Genomic DNA, 18,087 nt, shown 5'->3' on the forward strand with positions numbered 1-18,087 from the left:
ACTGGCGCCACCGGGCCCTCTGACCACCACCAGTAGGCAACGGGTGAAGTGTCTTGCCCAAGGACGCAACGAGCCGTGGCTCGAACTAGCAACTTTCCGATTACAAGGCGAACTCCCAACTCTTGAGCCACAATCGCCTCCATATCTAGTCATACTAGGGGAATGTTAATCTGTCTGTTTTCAGTCTGCCTAAAATCAACACATTCTGCAAACATAACCCTCCCTCTGCCCTGAACCCAGATTTCATGAGTGATGGGGTCATATGACACACACTCCACGTGTCAACCCTGCTGTGGCCTAACCCTGCTATAGATGAGGTGCTGAATCACTTTTAACCCCTATCCTGTGCGCAGTCAGGGAAAATGAGTTACTAACCTAGTGTCCAGTTAAGGTACTGAATACCTAAACAGCGCTGGTTTGTTTGTGCCATTCCCCATGCTAATGTTGTGGTTCAGTTGCTGCAGGGATACTCAACCAGATTGAGTAATTTTTTATTTATGACCCCATTTCCAGTTCAGAAGCTGTGTAAAATGTAAATTTAAAAGAAAATGCATTGATTTTCAAATCCCATATACCCATATTTATCCACGGTAAAACACAGAAAACATGTCAAATGTTAAAATGAAGAAAATGGACCATTTTTGGGTGCATACATCACAAATAATCTGTAAATGTCTGGGAAGACAAGAATGAGAGGAAAGTTGTCTCATTTGTGTCTGATATATGATGCTCACCAGTCATATATCATGTTTTGTTGTTTCATGATGCACCAAATGTTTTGAGTTGGTGAAAGTTCCAGTTCATCCTCCGACTCTTATAATAATGTAATAGATGCCTTATGCAGTTTAACATATTTGCAGATGCAGTTCATTGCAGATATTTGCTTCTGAGAAAGTCTGCCTCTCTGAGATGCTCTTTTTATACCCAGTCATGTTACTGAACTGCTGCCACCCACTCAAGCGAAATTATTACTACCAATTGTCAAAGGAGCTTGCAAAGAAAAGCGTCTGGACTTACATTCACATTCACATTTTGGACAGAGAGGACAGATGGTTTGAAAGAGGAGTGAAAGAAGCCATCTATGTCCACTGTGAGCGACCATCTTTGAACAGAGGCGGTGGTTTACGACACCAACTCTCTGCCATCTATAATCCAGTTTTGAGATCCCTTCCCAGACGCCTTAACGCCCACTCACATCCTGGGCCATCTGACCTCAGGAATTCGCATGATAAGGTGGGGCCAGGTTTCACAATGAACTCACCTGAAACTCTGGCTGATTGGGACCCACACCCAGTTTCACACCTTGGCTCAGGCGATTAGAGGATCATCAGGGGGTCCTTCTGTCCCTCTGTGGGGGAAACTCCCACTAGGTTTATATCTGGGACTCCCCACCATTTGACCTTAGAACTGAAGAAGCTTCTCGGATGAGAGGTGAAACGTCTTCAAGTAACTCAAAGAAGTCCAGACGCTTTTCTTTGCAAGCTCCTTTGACTACGATGACCTGGATGACTGAGAACCTTCACAGACATTACTACCAATTATTAAAAATTTCCTTTAGCTGTTTATTTTTAGTACCGCTTATTTTTCACTTTCCTGATGCCAGTTCCAAACTCAAAGGTCCAGGTGTGCCTTTGACTTTTGTGAGAACCATACATTGTTACTCCAGTTTACAACTACGGAGAAGATTACAAACGAATGGTACATTTACTATATCAGGACTTTGCACATTTTATTTATTATGTATTTATTATTTTTATTCATTAACAAAAAATCCTTAAGGAAAAATCCTTAAGGAAGCCTTAAGGAAGCCTTTCACAAGGCTTCCAGTTTGTTTGCACAGTTAAGAGGCTGAGGCAGTAATTAAAGCATAACTCATGAAAACCCCTAACTGATGCTGTGGAGCCCGAGTGTTTCCTCTGCTGAGAGACGTTGCTGAATGCTAACCTGCTGCCAAGCAAACTAAAGATGCAATTGGACACCAATCCTCCCTTTGGAGAGAAACTTGGCAAAACACTGATCCAAACCAAAAACAGCACCATAGAGTTTTTTGGATTGTGTGAAATTGTCTAATAAAGCAAATGAGGAAAGGTTAGCAGAGTGGCAACACATTCAGGTGTAAGGCTAAGTCAAAACACTGCAAATAGGAAAGGTGGCATGTCAGGTTTGAAAGTTACTGGCATATTGCATATATATTTGCTAACATTTTATACAGAAGAAATTACCCAAAGCAACCGGAAAGCTCTGCTATTCTGAGATCTGTTGCCCTATGAGGTTTGAACAATGTAGATTGCTCAGCTCCTTGCATTCCTTTTAGCATGAGTCATCCTATTCATACCACAGTCCCATTCAGGTTTAAGCAGATGAGAAGTTATACATGTAGTTATTGTCCATGAGACCAAAGGAACGACTCTTACAGGACGAGATGTTCCACTTCCTGAGGTCATGGGCATGAATTTGTTTATATAAGGTCTTGAGAGTAGGTGTATTTATTTATACAGTCATCTTTTGGTTGCACAGATTAATTTTGTAGCTTATGTTATTATGTGCACTTTGAGGTCGATACCTACGTGACCCTATCCTTATAGAAGAAATGAGATGAGGAACATTCTTGGCTATCAAAGTGCGAGCACACATCTTATATTCTACATCAGCTTCTAATGATTTATTCCTTCTTCTTAATTCTTTTTCTTCTTCGTGTTTTGGCTGCTCCCCTTTTAGGGGGTTGCAGCAGTGGATCATCAGCCTCCATCTCACCCTATGCCTAGCATCCTCGTCCGTCACACCGAACCTTCTGCATGTCTTTAGCTCATAATGAATTTTCCAATGCTTACTGATGCGAGTGATAAGATAAGATAAGATAACCTTTATTAGTCCCACACGTGGGAAATTTGTGAAGGACTACCTGTGCAAGCAGCCAGCCAGGCAGTCGACATTAAATCCCAATACGGAGTAAAAGTGGAGCTTTACAAACAGATAGTAGGAAAGATTTGCTGAACATGAGTGTATCTGTGTGTGCATGTTAATCCTTTGCTCTCTTTCACTCTTCCCATTATTTAGCAGCATTGTACCTCAAGGAATCATTAAGCTCTCATAAGCCTTCCCATAATCTGCTGCTGAGACAGTCCCAATTCACAGAGTGACATCAGAGGCAGGGCTAGAAATAAGAGTAGCCTCATGTGTGTGTGTGTGTGTGTGTAAGAGAGAGAGAGGAAGCGAAAGTGTGAGAGTGTGTTAGAGTGCGTGCGTGCATGTTTGTGTGTGTGAGGGCCAGCTTGCGCTCTGGTCTACTCACATGTGAAGGCCCATATGTGTGTGTTAACTCGTGTGTCTGTGCATGTGAGTGCGTGCGTGTCAGTCTGACGTCAATACTCCTCCGATCCATATTTAACTGCATAGTGAGGAATGCTCACAGCACCTTGTAGGTGTCTTTTCTTAGTGTATTTATAGAACGAACTAAACTGGGTGCTACTGTGACAGGTGAAGTGTGCCTTTCCCCCCATTATGAATGCTAAAACAAGAGTGTTTATTTCTGGAATGGGTCTGCAAGGAAATGCGTTCTGGTAAAAATGGGTATGACCCTTTTTTTTACATAGAAGTTTGAGTGAATGTTAAAAATATGAGGAAAGTGCATCATCACTTATTAAAATAACTCTATGAAGCCATTTAGCCACTACAAGAAAAAACTCATCCATCAGATGAGGATTCACACGTGTCTCCAGTCTTTCATGTTCCCAGGAAAAACTTTTTTTTTTTTTAAACCAAAACAACTCAAAGTGAACTTATTCATTGAGCTCATTGGATGTGTCTTTACGTGGAGATATATTCACTTTCAGTCAGCTGGAAAACTTCTTCCCATTGGTTTTGCTATTTTTGTTGCTTTTTCCACCTACATGTTAGTGTGGTGATGACTTTGTGCTACATTCATTCATTCTGAGAATTCTCCATTGATTGCACAATATGCATTCATATAATAACATATGATATAATAATTCCTGATGGCTGCTATTACAAATGTAATAATGCTAAATGTATATTTTAGAATAACTAGTTCCAAAAATGACTATAAAAATATTTTTTCTCAATGTTTCTTTTAGCAAGCAAACCTGCATTTGCAGCATTAGTAAATGTCCAACCTAACCTGCTCCACAGAATGTTAGGTTCTAGGTGACATATACAGAATCACTGCTTACTAATGGATTCGTTCTCAGGGGGAAACCATGTTAGAAGATCCCTCAAACCTTAGTGTGTGGTTAGTAATAAGGTCTACAGTTTTAAAAGACTGAAGGTTTAGAAGATAAAAGTACTTGCAATCAACTGGTAAACGTGAATGTGCTTATAGCCAACACCGTGGATTGACTAATCAAATAGATGACCACTTTCACTTGACCGCTTAATCCATTTGGGATGAGTGAAGACAGATAAGGAAAAGGCATCCTGATATCTCTTTATTATTCATGCCCCAGAGGTCCTTATTTGTAATTGCTTTTTAATCTACATTATATTAAATTCAGGAAAAGTAAAGTAGCTTCCGGTGCTACTAATGGAGTAACAAAGCAATTAGTTTTTTAATCAGGCATTTAAGGCAAAAAGGAAAGCATCAACTACCAGGTGGGCAGGGCTTGGCAGAGTCGACCATTTCAGTGAGTAGTATTTTCACATAAATGCATCTGTCCCTAACGTAAGGAAAGGTCATTTGGAAGAACTGAACATATTTTATTGTCATACAGAATATGATCAATCATCTATTTGGTGATCAGACTCTAATGAACCATCATAGCAGGAGTCCCAGCAGTTATAGAAATTAGGACAGGAGCCTTTGGAGTCTTGCTAATGGTGGTGAAGATGAAAATGAAGGCTTGAATCAGGCTTTGAATGACCAGGGTGAGGCAGAGCTGGGGAGAAGGCGGGTTGTACTAATAAGAGTCTGAAAGGCAGAATGACAGAAGAGCACTATTATTCATTTGGAATCACCCAGTGATGAGCCAAAATATTTTATAATAGATTAAACTTGTTAAGTCACATGCTATAGCATTGTTTACAATTAGTATGTTGTCAGGTGGTTGCTAGGCAACACAATGACTACTTAACATCATGCCTAAAGCAGTTTTGTGTTTGTAAACTAGTTATTAAGTTAGGTTCAAACTGATATGAATCTTTTATAAAGAGTTGAGTACACATGGATCAGTTTTGCCCGTTGGTAGGTTTTCTTTTAGTTAATATGTTGAAATATCATATCTGATACATATAAGAACCTTACACATATCAGATTATGAAAGGAGAATGTTGTGGCCGCCATAAAATCTGGTTTATAAAAGTTAGAAAACTTTTTTTAAAATGTGTTTGATAATATTGACACATAAAATTCAGTCCATCTTTCTAAAAAGAAAGATTTGGGCTATAAATTTCTTCACCCATAGTTCCTGTACAGTCCAGATTATCCACTCATTAAACTTATTCATCTTCTCAAACTTTTTTTAATGCATTGGCTGCATTGTTAAAAAATATTATGCTTTATGCCTTTGTGTTAAGGATAAAAAGAGGGTATAAGATAAAAAATTATCTCAAAAGCATTAATTCTGGATAGCAAGGATCGATTTCTTTGAAGCTTTATATGAACTTAGTTATTGTTTTTGTATATTTCAGTTCTAAAGTTAGTTTAAAAGTTAGTTGTCCTTGATTAATGTGATTAATGTGTTAAGAATTGCATATTTAAATGTATTTCAAATAAACTGGTACACTGAAGCATGTTGTTGTACAGACTTAACGATTGCCCAGTCTGTTGTACAGACTGGGCAATCTGTTGTACAGACTGGGCAATCGTGGCTCAAGAGTTTGCAGTTCGTCTTGTAACTGGAAGGTTGCCGGTTCGAGCCCCGGCTCAGACAGTCTCGGTCATTGTGTCCTTGGGCAAGACACTTCACCTACCGCCTACTGGTGATTGCCAGAGGGGCCGATGGCGCGTTATGGCAGCCTCGCTTCTGTCAGTCTGCGCTACAACTGTAGCTTGCCATCACCAGTGTGTGAATGTGAGAGTGAATGAATAGTGGAATTGAAAGCGCTTCGGGTGCCTAGAAAAACACTATATAAATGCAATCCATTATTATTTTTAACATTTCCCATTTCTTAATAATAAAGATTATGTTTTAAGGCAGATGCCAGGAAGCCGAAGTGCTGCAGAGTTATTTGGATCTCTCACAAAAATCCTTGCACATTGAAAATGATGTCAAAATATGTATTTAGAGCCACTCTGCAGTTATGAGAAAAATAAATGGAAAACATGACAACCTTGATGGGCCTATGTATGAAAAGGGAAAAACTTTGAGTGTTATTTAGAAAAAGAAAACATGATGTTGTCGTTAGTGTCTTCGCTAAGATGTGACTTTCAGTATTTTAGAAAACATTTTAATTGAGAACTGATGTGTAGCTGTGAGTCAAATCCCTGAAAAAATCCAAAACATTAAAAACTCTGGTTTTACAAATTAATATATTCAATTAAGGCCACTACCTGTGTCCCATTCTTGAGGGTATGAGTCTACCCACTAACAGTTGTTTTTTTAGTTAGCAGTTGCAGCCGTTTTACATTTTAATTATTGCAAATATTGCAAATATTCTTCTAGTAAATTCATTAATAATACTGAAAATGTCTGAAATATGGAGAGCATTTAATGTCTCATTCTTTAAAATATAAACAATCTCGGTCATCTTTCAGAAAACGACTTGCTGTGTTGTTAGTTTTAGTTTTACTGTCTTTGATATTGTGACCTTGTTTCATCTCTTTATGTTTTGAATCTAGCAAGAATGATTAACAGCAGCTCCCACTTCAGAAGGCTTTGTTGTTGCAACTAGGATGGAAAAACTCAGAAACGAGTAAATTCTTCCAACTCTGACCCAGAATCAGTCAGTGATGACTTTTGAAATGCAAAGATGTATGAATTATTAACGAGCATCTGCAACCCACAACCCTTTAAATTTAACCTCAGGGATTCTAATTTAAGTTCAGGGACTGAACGTGTCTTAAGACTTCATGCTCTAAATCCCTCTCCAATAAACACACACTGTTTATGTATATGATATTTTAATGAGTGCTCCAGATCATTTCAGCAAAAATGATCACCTAAAGTGATTAGTCAGTAACAAAAAACATTTCATGGCCAAATAAATACAAATAAAAATGCAAATATGAAAAAAGGATATAATTATTAAAAAATACAAGATTAATAAAGCTTTTAAAAGAGGTTCTAACAGATGAAGCATAAAGAAATGGAAGCAGTTTTTCCAAGCTCAGTCCACACTTGCAGTGATTGCCAGTCAGTACATTGAGTGTGATATGGCCTGGAGCACCAGCCTAGCACAGAGGTGATGTTAAAAGGCAGCTTTGCCACGAGACCTTTGAAGATGAACAGAAACATATCCCTCTGACGACTTTCAGGCACATAAACGAGAAAGATCGGCTTGCAGAACTGGGGGAACCTATATAGATGACAGCCGGAAGGAGCGTGTTTGGAGGCGTGGTCCCGCTCCTGAAATTCCGATACATAATCTCCAATTGTTAACTGCAGGAATTCAGAGATGCACATAATCAACTTTAAAAACTTTTCAATAATAGAACACGAGACGAGTCTGATGATGATCAAACTTTGATCAAATGATCAAAATTTAAACTACAAATTAGTTAAACTTTGCTCAGATTAGTTTGTACTGTGTGTCTCAAAGATAGGCCTACTGAAACTTTCGTCTTGCGCATCTGCCTTGTCATCGAGTCTTCATGGCCAGGCTGATATTTGGGAGGCACCAAAAATCAAAGCAGCCCTGTCCCACACATTAAGCTTTACTGCCATCCACATACATGAGAACAAATGCACTCACCTGCCAGCTGTTACGAGGTCTTTAGAGGAACTCCAGCCTTTGGCACTTCTGCTCTGCCTGTCATGGTCCCCGTGCCTGCCCAGCCGGCCTCACAAGGCTACACTTGTGTTTTTGCTTTCTCTCTCTCTCTCCCCTACCTCTCTGCCTGGGCGGAGCTCACTGCTGGCTCCCGCCCTTAGCTCACACACCTGTTGGCGATCAGCTGATTTCCCAACTACTATTTGAGGCTGGGCCACAGATCTTCTCATCGCTGGATGATTGTGCTACTAACGTTAGTCTCTCTTCTCAGCTCCCGTGGTCTTGTACCTTTACGCCCTACCTTCGTGACTTGTGAGTGATTTTTTCCCTTTCTTGTTCCAGTTTACCTTCCCGGACCTGTGACCTCCCAGCTGTACGAATGTGTGTGAGTTGGATGTGAGGATGTGAGCGAGCGTGAGAGAGAGAACCTTCCCCTAATCCCTTGGAACCCTGGATTTTTCCCCGTCACTGTATATATTATCGCACTGGTGTGTAAATAAACTGTGCTCTGAGACGTCAACCTGTTCTGCGCTTGAGTCGCTGCTTTCAGATTGTGACACTGCCTTTATTTTTGAACCCAGTTGGCTTAGCTCAGACATATTTCAACAGTGATTTCGTGGGCCTGCTAAAGAGGGCATTCCCGTCCACTCTTTGACTGCATCCTATCATTGTTGGTTCAGCCCTCACTGTTGAAATGAAAGCCATGTTATGAATGATTTGAAACGGCAAACACTGACTCATTGTGCAGCGCTGCACAACAACTGATATAGTCACCTGGGAATGAAACACTGAACCTGACTTGGGCGCTTAACCTAAATTTCACATTTGCAGTTTAAAAAAAAAAAAAAGCAGACACATAAGCATTTGCACTACAAAAAAATCCCTGTATATGTTTAATAATAGACAAATCAAACATACAAGACACGACGCCTCAGCCAGACGATTGTCTGACACTTAATCAAACATAAGTGAAAACTGAAGGCCTCAAAGAGTAGGATTGCAGGTGCATCACACTGGATTTCATCAGAAAGTGCAGGTGTTTGAACTTTAAGGACTTCTTGCATGTTTTATGATCATACAACTAGACGGCATTATTTTGACTGCAAAGAAAGGTGAATGGAAACTGTATCTCTTTACAACAAGGTAGTGCTGAAGGAGAGAAAAGGAAATAAGCTTCAAATTACTTCCTGGAACTGTGACATCAAAATTCCACTGTGCTATATTAGCTATTGTCCTTTTAGATGATGTCATTAGTGTCAATAATCAAATTTTGGTGTCTAATAGAAATTAGAACAATGATCAATGGGCTGGATGTGGTGAAAACTAATGGAGGGAGATATTTCTGTACCATAGCTATCATTTCTGGGTTAATAGTTGAATAATAGCCTAACGCTGTTTACCGAAAGCTGCCTTATTATATTTGCATGATTTCAAACACTCAGCAATACAAAAGCCCTCTTCTATAAAACTGATGTCATTGATGATTCCCTTGATAAACCGCAAAGCATCGATATCGTGTGCAGATTGCATCATGAATGATGGAGTTTGGTATCATGAATATTTCATAAGCTTGAGGGGAAGAAGAAAGCATTGCATAATTTATCACATATGGAAAAGGATGTGCTAAAATGCAGTCATATCTGTCTTTGGTGCTGACGTTGGCACAGCTGGCCATTAATGGTCTCTTTGGTGAGAAAGACCTAAAGTGCTGCTGTAGACAGAGTGCTGCGGTGGCACAGATTTTGATTTTCTTTTATAGGACAAATTGGTCCAAATTGCTTTCCATCAGTACAAATTAAATCTGCATCTTTGGAGCAGGCATTATGCCGGGTGAATACACAGTGGGTGGACTGGGGATAGAAACTGTAAATTGCCTCTAGATGTTCTCTAAAGTAACAGATTTATTGAGATGCTCTATTCGTCGAGTTACTTGGAGTTTATGGAATCAAGAAAAGTTGATTTTCTGAGAAAGGCAGACTCTTCAGACTCTTTGGTGTGGTGTTTAAAAACAGAATCATCAGCCACAGCATTAAAGCCTCGCCCAGTTTTGTGAACGTCTCCCCCGTGATGCCAAAATAGCTCTGATCCATGGGAAGATGGACGCAGGGCATTCGTTTGCCTCCTGTGGTTTGCAGTGGTCGGGGGCTGGCAGTGTATCGTTTAAGTCTCATGTGCTGTGATGTCACCTGTTTTTCTAGTTTTCTAGTTCAGGATTTTAAAAAGGGGAGTCTGTGGGGAATTTTAACAAATAGCTTTTAACATTTATTAAGTCCAAGATACTAAATATGTTTAACATTCTAGTTTGCAAGTCACACAAGTGAGCTGTTGAACTTTACAGCGTGCATGAACATTGTTTTAAATAAAAAGAGGATATTTTTAATGTTCGGTCCTCTCTCAATGATGTTATGAATACGCAAATGTATCTATTTTAAATATATTTGCGAATGTGTCTTACGTCATGGAGAGAGCAGCACAGGTTCAACTATCCACATTACACTTCAGAAAGTTGGTAACTGGGGCAGGATCGACTTCCTCTCCCCTTGCATATACTTGCCTTATTATAGGGGAGCTCCGAAAAAATTTCTACTTCCAGCAAATTAATCTGAAAACAGCTTTCATCTGTCAAACTGTGCAGATGCAGCACTCTGCACAGTGAAAGCTAAAAATCAAAAAGAAGCACAGAACCGTGTTTCTGATCCGCAACCGAGTTTTTTAGCTCTTAAAATATGAAGGGGTTCTTTAATATTGATACGTTGATACCCTCTCTTGCCAACTCAGATCTGAAGTTTATTTTCCTGTTTTGTTATTTTCCCTCTCAGCTGCATGATCAAACACTTCTGGAGATCTGAGATCAGGTTGTATGTGACGTACAAATGCAGCAACCACCATTTTTTGAAGTTTGTCTTACAACTAGCTATCTAGTTGTGCTTCCTCCTGTCTTTTATGTGGATTGTGTACACCTGATCTCATTTCCTCCCAGTTGTCCAATCCCCATTAGCCCGCAGTGTGTGAGTATATAAAGCAGTCTAATTAAATAGCTCGATTTTTGTTAAATCCTGCATCCCTCCCGATTCTGAACTTGGCTCTTTTTCCTTTAGCCATGCAACAAATTAAACTCCATCAATTGCCGACATTTCATACTGGCATCACAAAGGTTTCTGAAACAAAGTGGTAATGAAGCTAAAACCTCTGTACATCTGATTCCAACAACCTCTGTAAAGGTTATTCAAAGATTTAGGCGTGCTGGACCAGCAGTTATGTCAAATATAGATGGAAGAACTGAATCACTCAAGAGTCCATCTGCCCTCGCTGGATGATGTGTCAAGATTAGGCTTAAAACTTTCCTTTTTGCTAAAGCATATAGTTAGGGCTGGACCAGGTGACCCTGAATCCTCCCTTAGTTATGCTGCAATAGATGTAGGCTGCCGGGGGATTCCCATGATGCATTGAGTTTTTCCTTTCCAGTCACCTTTCTCACTCACTATGTGTTAACAGACCTCTCTGCATTGAATCATATCTGTTATTAACCTCTGTCTCTCTTCCACAGCATGTCTTTATCCTGTCTTCCTTCTCTCACCCCAACCGGTCGCAGCAGACGGCCGCCCCTCCCTGAGCCTGGTTCTGCCGGAGGTTTCTTCCTGTTAAAAGGGAGTTTTTCCTTCCCACTGTCGCCAAAGTGCTTGCTCATAGGGGGTCATATGATTGTTGGGTTTTTCTCTGTATCTATGAAGCGCCTTGAGGCGACTTTTGTTGTGATTTGGCGCTATATAAATAAAATTGAATTGAATTGAATTGTGTAGAAAGTGAAGAAAGAAATTACAGTTTATTTAGACTTAGTGTGTTAATCACAGTGGACTGTTTTTCCTCTTCTTTCCTTATACGATGGAGCAGATTTCCTTAAAACGATAATATCCCGGGTTCACATCTCTGACTTTGATCACAGAACTCCCACCAACTTGTTCTTCAAACTTTTTGTTTACAAAGGACAACCAGTCAGAACCAACTTTTCTTAAAGGAATAGATGAGCTGCTTTCAGGCACAGAAGAACCGAGAGGCTGCACCAGTGCACATGTGAACAGAATAGTGATTATTTTTGAACTGTGAGTGATGCAGAGCTACTCTAGCAGAGTCAAAGAGTAAAAACATGTTGATGGACATGATGATGATGATGATGATGCATGTGTTTTGGAGTTTGTGCATGCTTTGTCTCTAGGGGCCACCGTACTAACTATTCCTGAAAACCAGCTTTAAATGGCATGCGGACATCCCTTGGGCCACTCGAGGCTAAGAGAAACGAGTAACAATAGCAACAGTAAAGCTGTGTTTAAACCAGATAAAATTAACTCGGTGTGCTTATTACATGCTGAGTTCCCTTTTTATACACACGAGTGGCAAATGCAAATGCACAGGACTTATTTTGGAAACACTCTAATGGATTACAAGTTAGCTGATGTTCTTTTGTGGCTCTTTAGCCATTGAATCCAGCACAGTGTTCATCAGCTATGATAAATAGTTCCATGATAGCCATGAGAGTGCTTTAAGGCTCCACAGAGTTGTAGACAATGACTGACTCAGCTGATTCTGCTGTGGGGTGTTGCTCCCTCTGTAGACGGCGAAAAAATATTGATTGTAGCAGCTTTAATTTGAGGATCTGTTTTTACTAAACATAACAGGGTTTCATGGTGGGTTCAGTTGTTTTTGTGCATTTGCTAAATATATATGAAATTCTGTTGAATAAAATGTCATTCCAAGTAAAGCAGGTAGTGAGATGATTTATTGGGGTTTAAGGCTGGTGTGGTAGCAGGATCTGAGCAAAGAGCAGTCACCGCCATTTGTCTCTGTGGTTGTTTTCTTCTGTCTCAGTGCCCCCTTCACACAAACAAACAGAAATCTACGCTGGTACCCCTTCAGTCAGGCTCTGACGGGTCGAGCGAGCGCTGACGTTGGTGAGATGTGGAATAATATATGTGAGGGGAGGGAGGGAGGGAGGGGAGGAGAGAGAGGAGAGTGGGGAGCCAGAGGCTGACAAACGGAGACAGCGAGAGAGGAAGAACAAAAATGGAGAGAGCATTTATTGTCAAAAGGAGTCTCTGTGGTTAGCGTAATTATCTCCTCCTAAACTTTGAGTAACTTTTCATTGGCCGCTAAATTACAACTATAAATAACAACCTAATGTACTCCCCCCATCCTGCACTCAAACCGTCAAGAGATTTAAGGACAGAGGAAACATTATTACACCCTCTCCCTCCTCCTCTCCTTCTTTGCTCTTCCTCCTCCACCTCCATCTCTGTGCCCGCCTTCGGCCTCCGCCTCTCCTCCAGTCCCTCTCTTCCTCGCCCTCGGTGGGTTTCACTTGGAGGACATGGTGTAGCAGCCGTGTGGGTGCCACTGCATGTCACGAATGCGCCTAATGGACTGCATCTGGGGGCAGCGGGCACCAAACTCATTGAAATGCCTGTAATCACCCTTCTCCAGCAGAAACTGGCTGCCACGGTAGCCGGGGAACTGGTAACCCACCCAACTGAGGAGAGAAAAAGGGAGAAGAGAGGCAAGGATAGGGAATAAATAGAGAGGGATTACAAGGTTGGACTGCTCAGCGGAGAAAATGTGAGGCAGCAAAGGTGAAACAGAAGCAGCAGACAAGTGAGAAACGTGATGAAAGATGCTAGAAGGACACATGCTAATAATTTAGAGAGAGTAAACATCGAACAAATGATGTCATCGATCTGTTTATCGTGCTTCATCTGCCTTCCAGCTGCGTGTTTGGAGACTGCGGGTAGCAGTCCAAATAAAGTAATCCCAGCAGATAAAACAACAGTGTACGCTGCCTGCCACGCCTCTGGGAGCGCAGACAGAGACACGGAGCTGCTGACGTTCGTGACACCCTCGTGTAGCTGCTGATGAAAAAGCCTCTATTCCTGAGCACATTCCCAGACAGAGTGCTGTTTCTGTCAGTTTAAGAATGACGCCACCGATGTAGAAACGGTACAAGGAGCTGGACTTTTTTTTGACGCAGCTGTTGCAAAAGCAGAGTGTGGTGTTTGTGGTCAGTGCTGCTGAAAAATGCATGATTTATCAACCAGAAGGCTGGAAATGGTAGCAGAGTTACAGCTTCACAGTCAGCCTTAAAGAAAATGCAGGTCTTCTAGATTTCTGTTTGTTCACAAGGCTGATAGCGCTCATATTTGGGGCTTGAAACAGTTCAAGCCTTGGTCTTTCACACTTGCAAAAAACCCCCCCACACTGTTAAGGTTCGCTAATTAAGATGTTATACGTTGTTTATTGAATTCTAAAAGAATAGGAAGTGTAAAAACTTCATGAAAGCTGAGTTTTATGGGGTGCTTTGCAAGCTTGCTGCACCCAAATCAGGCCCACAACTACAAACTCTTGTTTTATACCAATGTTTCATGGTTTTGTTGGAATCATATAGCATATAGCAAGTTAATTTGTGAGCTTTGCATGTGCTGTTAAGCTGACTATTACTTTCAAAAAGATCCAGGTTAGCTTAAGCCCTGTTTCCAGTCTTTATGCAAAGTTAAGCTAGCTGGATGTTGGCTTTAGCCTCATATTTAGCACACTACAGAGTGGTATTATTCTACTCATTTAACTCTTTGGAAAAATGCAATAAGAAGTTGTGATTTCACAAACTACTCACGTTCCACAGCTGACCATGATGCTGCCCACCCTGTCAGTGAAACCATAGGAAAACAGGCTGGGAACGTCATCATCCATGATTTCCATCTTGCGGCCCTTGAACTCTCCAACCTCATACAGGCATATCTTGTGCTTCTCGGGATCCTGCGAGGTGGCGAGCACGAGGAAGGAGGAAAAGAGAATAAGGATGTAAAGAAGGCAAATAAAAGTAGAGCAAACTTCCACCAGTTGAGTGGCTGGAACATAGGACTCACCATGCGGACAGGCCTGAAGGACAGCAGGTAGTCATTCTTCTGGCAGTTGCTCCAAGAGTCCCACCGGGGGTACTCGCCCTTCTCCAAGATGAACGTTTCTCCACAGAAGTTCATCTGCTCAAAACCCACGAAGCTGAGGACGGGGAAAAGGTCAAGAGGAAGAAGAGGAAGGAGAGTGATCATTGAACGTCCCTCAAGAAGAGTCAGCTCACTGATCACACTTAAATGAATGAGCTGACTCCTCTTGAGGAGTGTGCAGCTTGTAAAAATCTTAGAGCATCTTGGCCTCTGCTGCTTTGATTTTTAAATTTGTCCCTTGTTGCACTACTCCTTATCTCCTTGCTTATGCATACTTCCATCACTGGTGCTTTGTGTGCTTTATTATGTTAGCAGCCAAAGTTCTCTCCATTGCTGTACTCTCTGCAAAATCACCCGGGATAAAAGCATCTGCATAATGCCAAATGCAAAGTGGGGAAATGTCGCATAATGGTGGAGTGTAGCTGTTAAATCACCTGCTCTTCTCTTAGAGGAGTGTGGGTGCTGCTGGGTACGACACTAGTACATGTGGGTGTATACGTGTCACAGCACGCAATCGGAATACTTACGGCCCACAGTCGACACGCAGGGAGCGCACCTTGTCCATGCTCAAGTCACACACGTTCATGCACTCGCCGTTGATCTCAATACAGCGGCCCTGGAAATTCTCCTGGTCGTAAACGCACATCTGAACGATTGCAGTGGGGAGCAAAGAAAATAGGAGTGGAGGTCACTGAGGTAGGTTCAGATTCATGGGAAGATATATGAAGCAGGAAGTGTGACACGGGGAGATAAAGATGAAGTGCCAATGTTGTTATGACAGCTAGCGCCACAGTGATTTAACACACTGGGGGGTTTTTTCTGTCAGTTATAGTTGTCAGCCACCCCCTCAAAGAGCTATAAGAACCGGCAGGTCGCGCTAACAGACGTCAGCTCACAAGGTAAAGTGTTACAGTGGTGTGAGGCCAGCTGCTTCCCCCTGTGTGAAAAATGCTGTATGCTGTATTTGTGATGTTTAATCATCTGTTTTACATGTGTGTGTGTGTGTGTGTGTGTGTGTGTGTGTGTGTGTGTGTGTGTGTGTGTGTGTGTATGTGTGTGTACTGTACCTTGTAAGATGTTAAGCCCATCTCAGACGTCTTGGTCTGAGCTGCTTTCCCATCAGTCTGGGAAGCAGACTTGGATTTCTCTCCTCCAGCAGACATGATGACTGGGATAAAAAAAAGAAGCTGTTATAGCTCTAGTTTGACTTTTACTGTCACACTAAGAGGTTGTACAAAAATTCTTTACTTGAGAATAGGGTCTAATGATTTGTTATTCAGGAAACAAGACCTTTAGCTTTCACATGTTCATCTGATCCTGTTGAAGTTGAATTAGGAATGACCAAAAATAGCAAAAATGAGGGTCGTTCTTTACAGACTCTTTTCTTTATACATTGGTTATTTTTACCTTCCTGTTAGAAAAAATGAATGCCCTCAGCTCAGAAGGTTCAAAGATTCATACATCCTGAGTCATTTCTGTACAGTTTCTAAGCATGCTGCATTTACAAAGCTGGCACGTGTGTTGAAGTAATCAGCATTAAAAGAACCAATCAGAAAATGTCCCAAAAACCTTTACACAACTAACATCTACTTCACAACAAAAGCTTAAAAAAAACACTAATCAAAAGCAGATTTTAGTAGGTTGAAGCTTTTCTTGGCTCTGAGTCTGAAATGTTGCACTTTCAATGCTGCATTTGTGAAACCAGCTTGATTCCCAGATCTCCATTGGAATTTAAAATGTAAACATTAGTTTCTAAACTCCGGTGCTTTTTCCTGAATATGCCCAAGTGCGTTTACTGACAGCTGCTGGCTGCGTACAAAAGAAAAATCACATTTTCGCCAACATTTGACTTCAGTTATAATTAGCTTCCTAGATTGTCCCCTGGGTTAGTGAAACGTTTCTATCTTTCTGTTCTGTATGTTTGTCCACTGTCTTACCTGTGGCTGTGTGTGCGTAAAGGAGTAGACTCAGGCCTGAGACTGGTGGTCTGTGTGAGAGTGCGCGGGGCCCCTCGTCGCTTTTATACGCTGGCGCTCAGAGAGAGGGGATTATAGACACAGAAACAAACTCGCTGAGCTCACAGCCCCCACAGAATAGAAATACCCCCATCATCAAAGAGAGAGAGACAGGCAGAAAGAGAGACAGAGCATATGGTTGAAATAATATGAGGAAGAAAATATGAAAAACTCAGATATATCAACATATGTTCGACCTCAGATGACTTAACCGCATCTGGAGATATAATCAGGATCGACTTTTGTTTTAGCCAAATGCTAAAACAAGCAAATTTTGAGAATTTTGAATTTCAAATGAAATCAAATACATTTTTTTTCTCCTCGTCAGTGATCTGCTACATTTTGATAGGTTAACAAAAGACAAAGCAACCTTATAAAAGCTTGCTCATTGTATGAACTCGTGCACCGAGTGAAAGAAAAGACAGTCCAGCTGGAGTAACGTGAGATAATGCACTGTTCTACGCCCTTAAAGTTTCAGTGTAATGACAGCCAAGCTGACCAGGTTCACATTAATGAGCCTATTGCAAAATCATTCCCTCCTGTTCCCTTCAGTACTATAAAAAAAGAGGCGCTGGGAAAAACAATAACAGGAAAAACAATAAGCTGTGAGAAGCAATAACGGTCCAGTGCCTGCACCTCAGGGTGAGCAAAGAGGTTCAAGGTTTGCATGGACAATAATCTGATTCTGTCTCTGTTCATCTCAGTAGGAGAAGGCTTTTATATCAAAGCTTTGCCTTTTTTCCCTGTATGGGTCAGTAAAATATTACAGTGAGTGTTAGCTGGAAAATGTAAAAAGTGTTTGAGATGTTTATTTCAAGAGAACAAGCAAAACAGTCGTAGTTGTAGCAGTTGAGGTCACGTGTTGTGCTTCATCAACGCTTCAGATGACGACAGGAGGGAAATAGGAGGTGCAGCTGAGTGCCACGTGAGATTGTGAGCATTCAGGTAAAACCATTCATGTCTTCAATTCAACGTTCAGACTTATTAATTTTGAAACTTGAATTTGCTCAAATCATTACGCTCAATTAAGCATCGTTGAAAGGTCAGTGGAGGAAGTGATGCAGGAGTGAATCAGACCCAGTGAAGTGGCTGAGGACTGCAGAGAGTCTCTTGAAGGAGAAAAACAAGGGAAGCAGGAAACAGCACAATAATACACATGAAAATGGATTTAGCAGAGCCGTGGAGGGGTCAGCACTTTTACC

General features: G+C 41.2%; 1 protein-coding gene across 1 annotated transcript; it reads right to left on the reverse strand.

Moving 5' to 3' along the window:
• Positions 1–12,636: 12,636 nt before the first annotated feature.
• On the reverse strand, positions 12,637–16,886 carry crybb1l2 (crystallin, beta B1, like 2). The gene is made up of 6 exons (XM_006790579.3): positions 16,808–16,886; positions 15,938–16,038; positions 15,398–15,516; positions 14,793–14,925; positions 14,540–14,682; positions 12,637–13,405 (listed from the first exon to the last, which is right to left on the reverse strand). The coding sequence occupies exons 2-6, from the start codon at positions 16,031–16,033 to the stop codon at positions 13,234–13,236; spliced, it is 663 nt and encodes a 220-aa protein (XP_006790642.2). The 5' UTR covers positions 16,034–16,038; positions 16,808–16,886; the 3' UTR covers positions 12,637–13,233.
• Between the last annotated feature and the right edge of the window lie 1,201 nt (positions 16,887–18,087).

The sequence above is a fragment of the Neolamprologus brichardi genome, chromosome 6, assembly GCF_056152115.1.
Source record: "Neolamprologus brichardi isolate AB-2024 chromosome 6, ASM5615211v1, whole genome shotgun sequence".
In the NCBI taxonomy this organism is placed as follows: domain Eukaryota; kingdom Metazoa; phylum Chordata; class Actinopteri; order Cichliformes; family Cichlidae; genus Neolamprologus; species Neolamprologus brichardi.

Excerpts from the sequence above, each read along its gene's own strand:
- crybb1l2 (XM_006790579.3), bottom strand. The coding sequence starts at position 16,033 with ATGTCTGCTGGAGGAGAGAAATCCAAGTCTGCTTCCCAGACTGATGGG. Across the intron at positions 15,517-15,937 it reads TGGGCTTAACATCTTACAAG|ATGTGCGTTTACGACCAGGA; the intron begins GTACAGTACACA and ends GCAATCGTTCAG. Across the intron at positions 14,683-14,792 it reads CCTTCAGGCCTGTCCGCATG|GATCCCGAGAAGCACAAGAT; the intron begins GTGAGTCCTATG and ends GCCACCTCGCAG.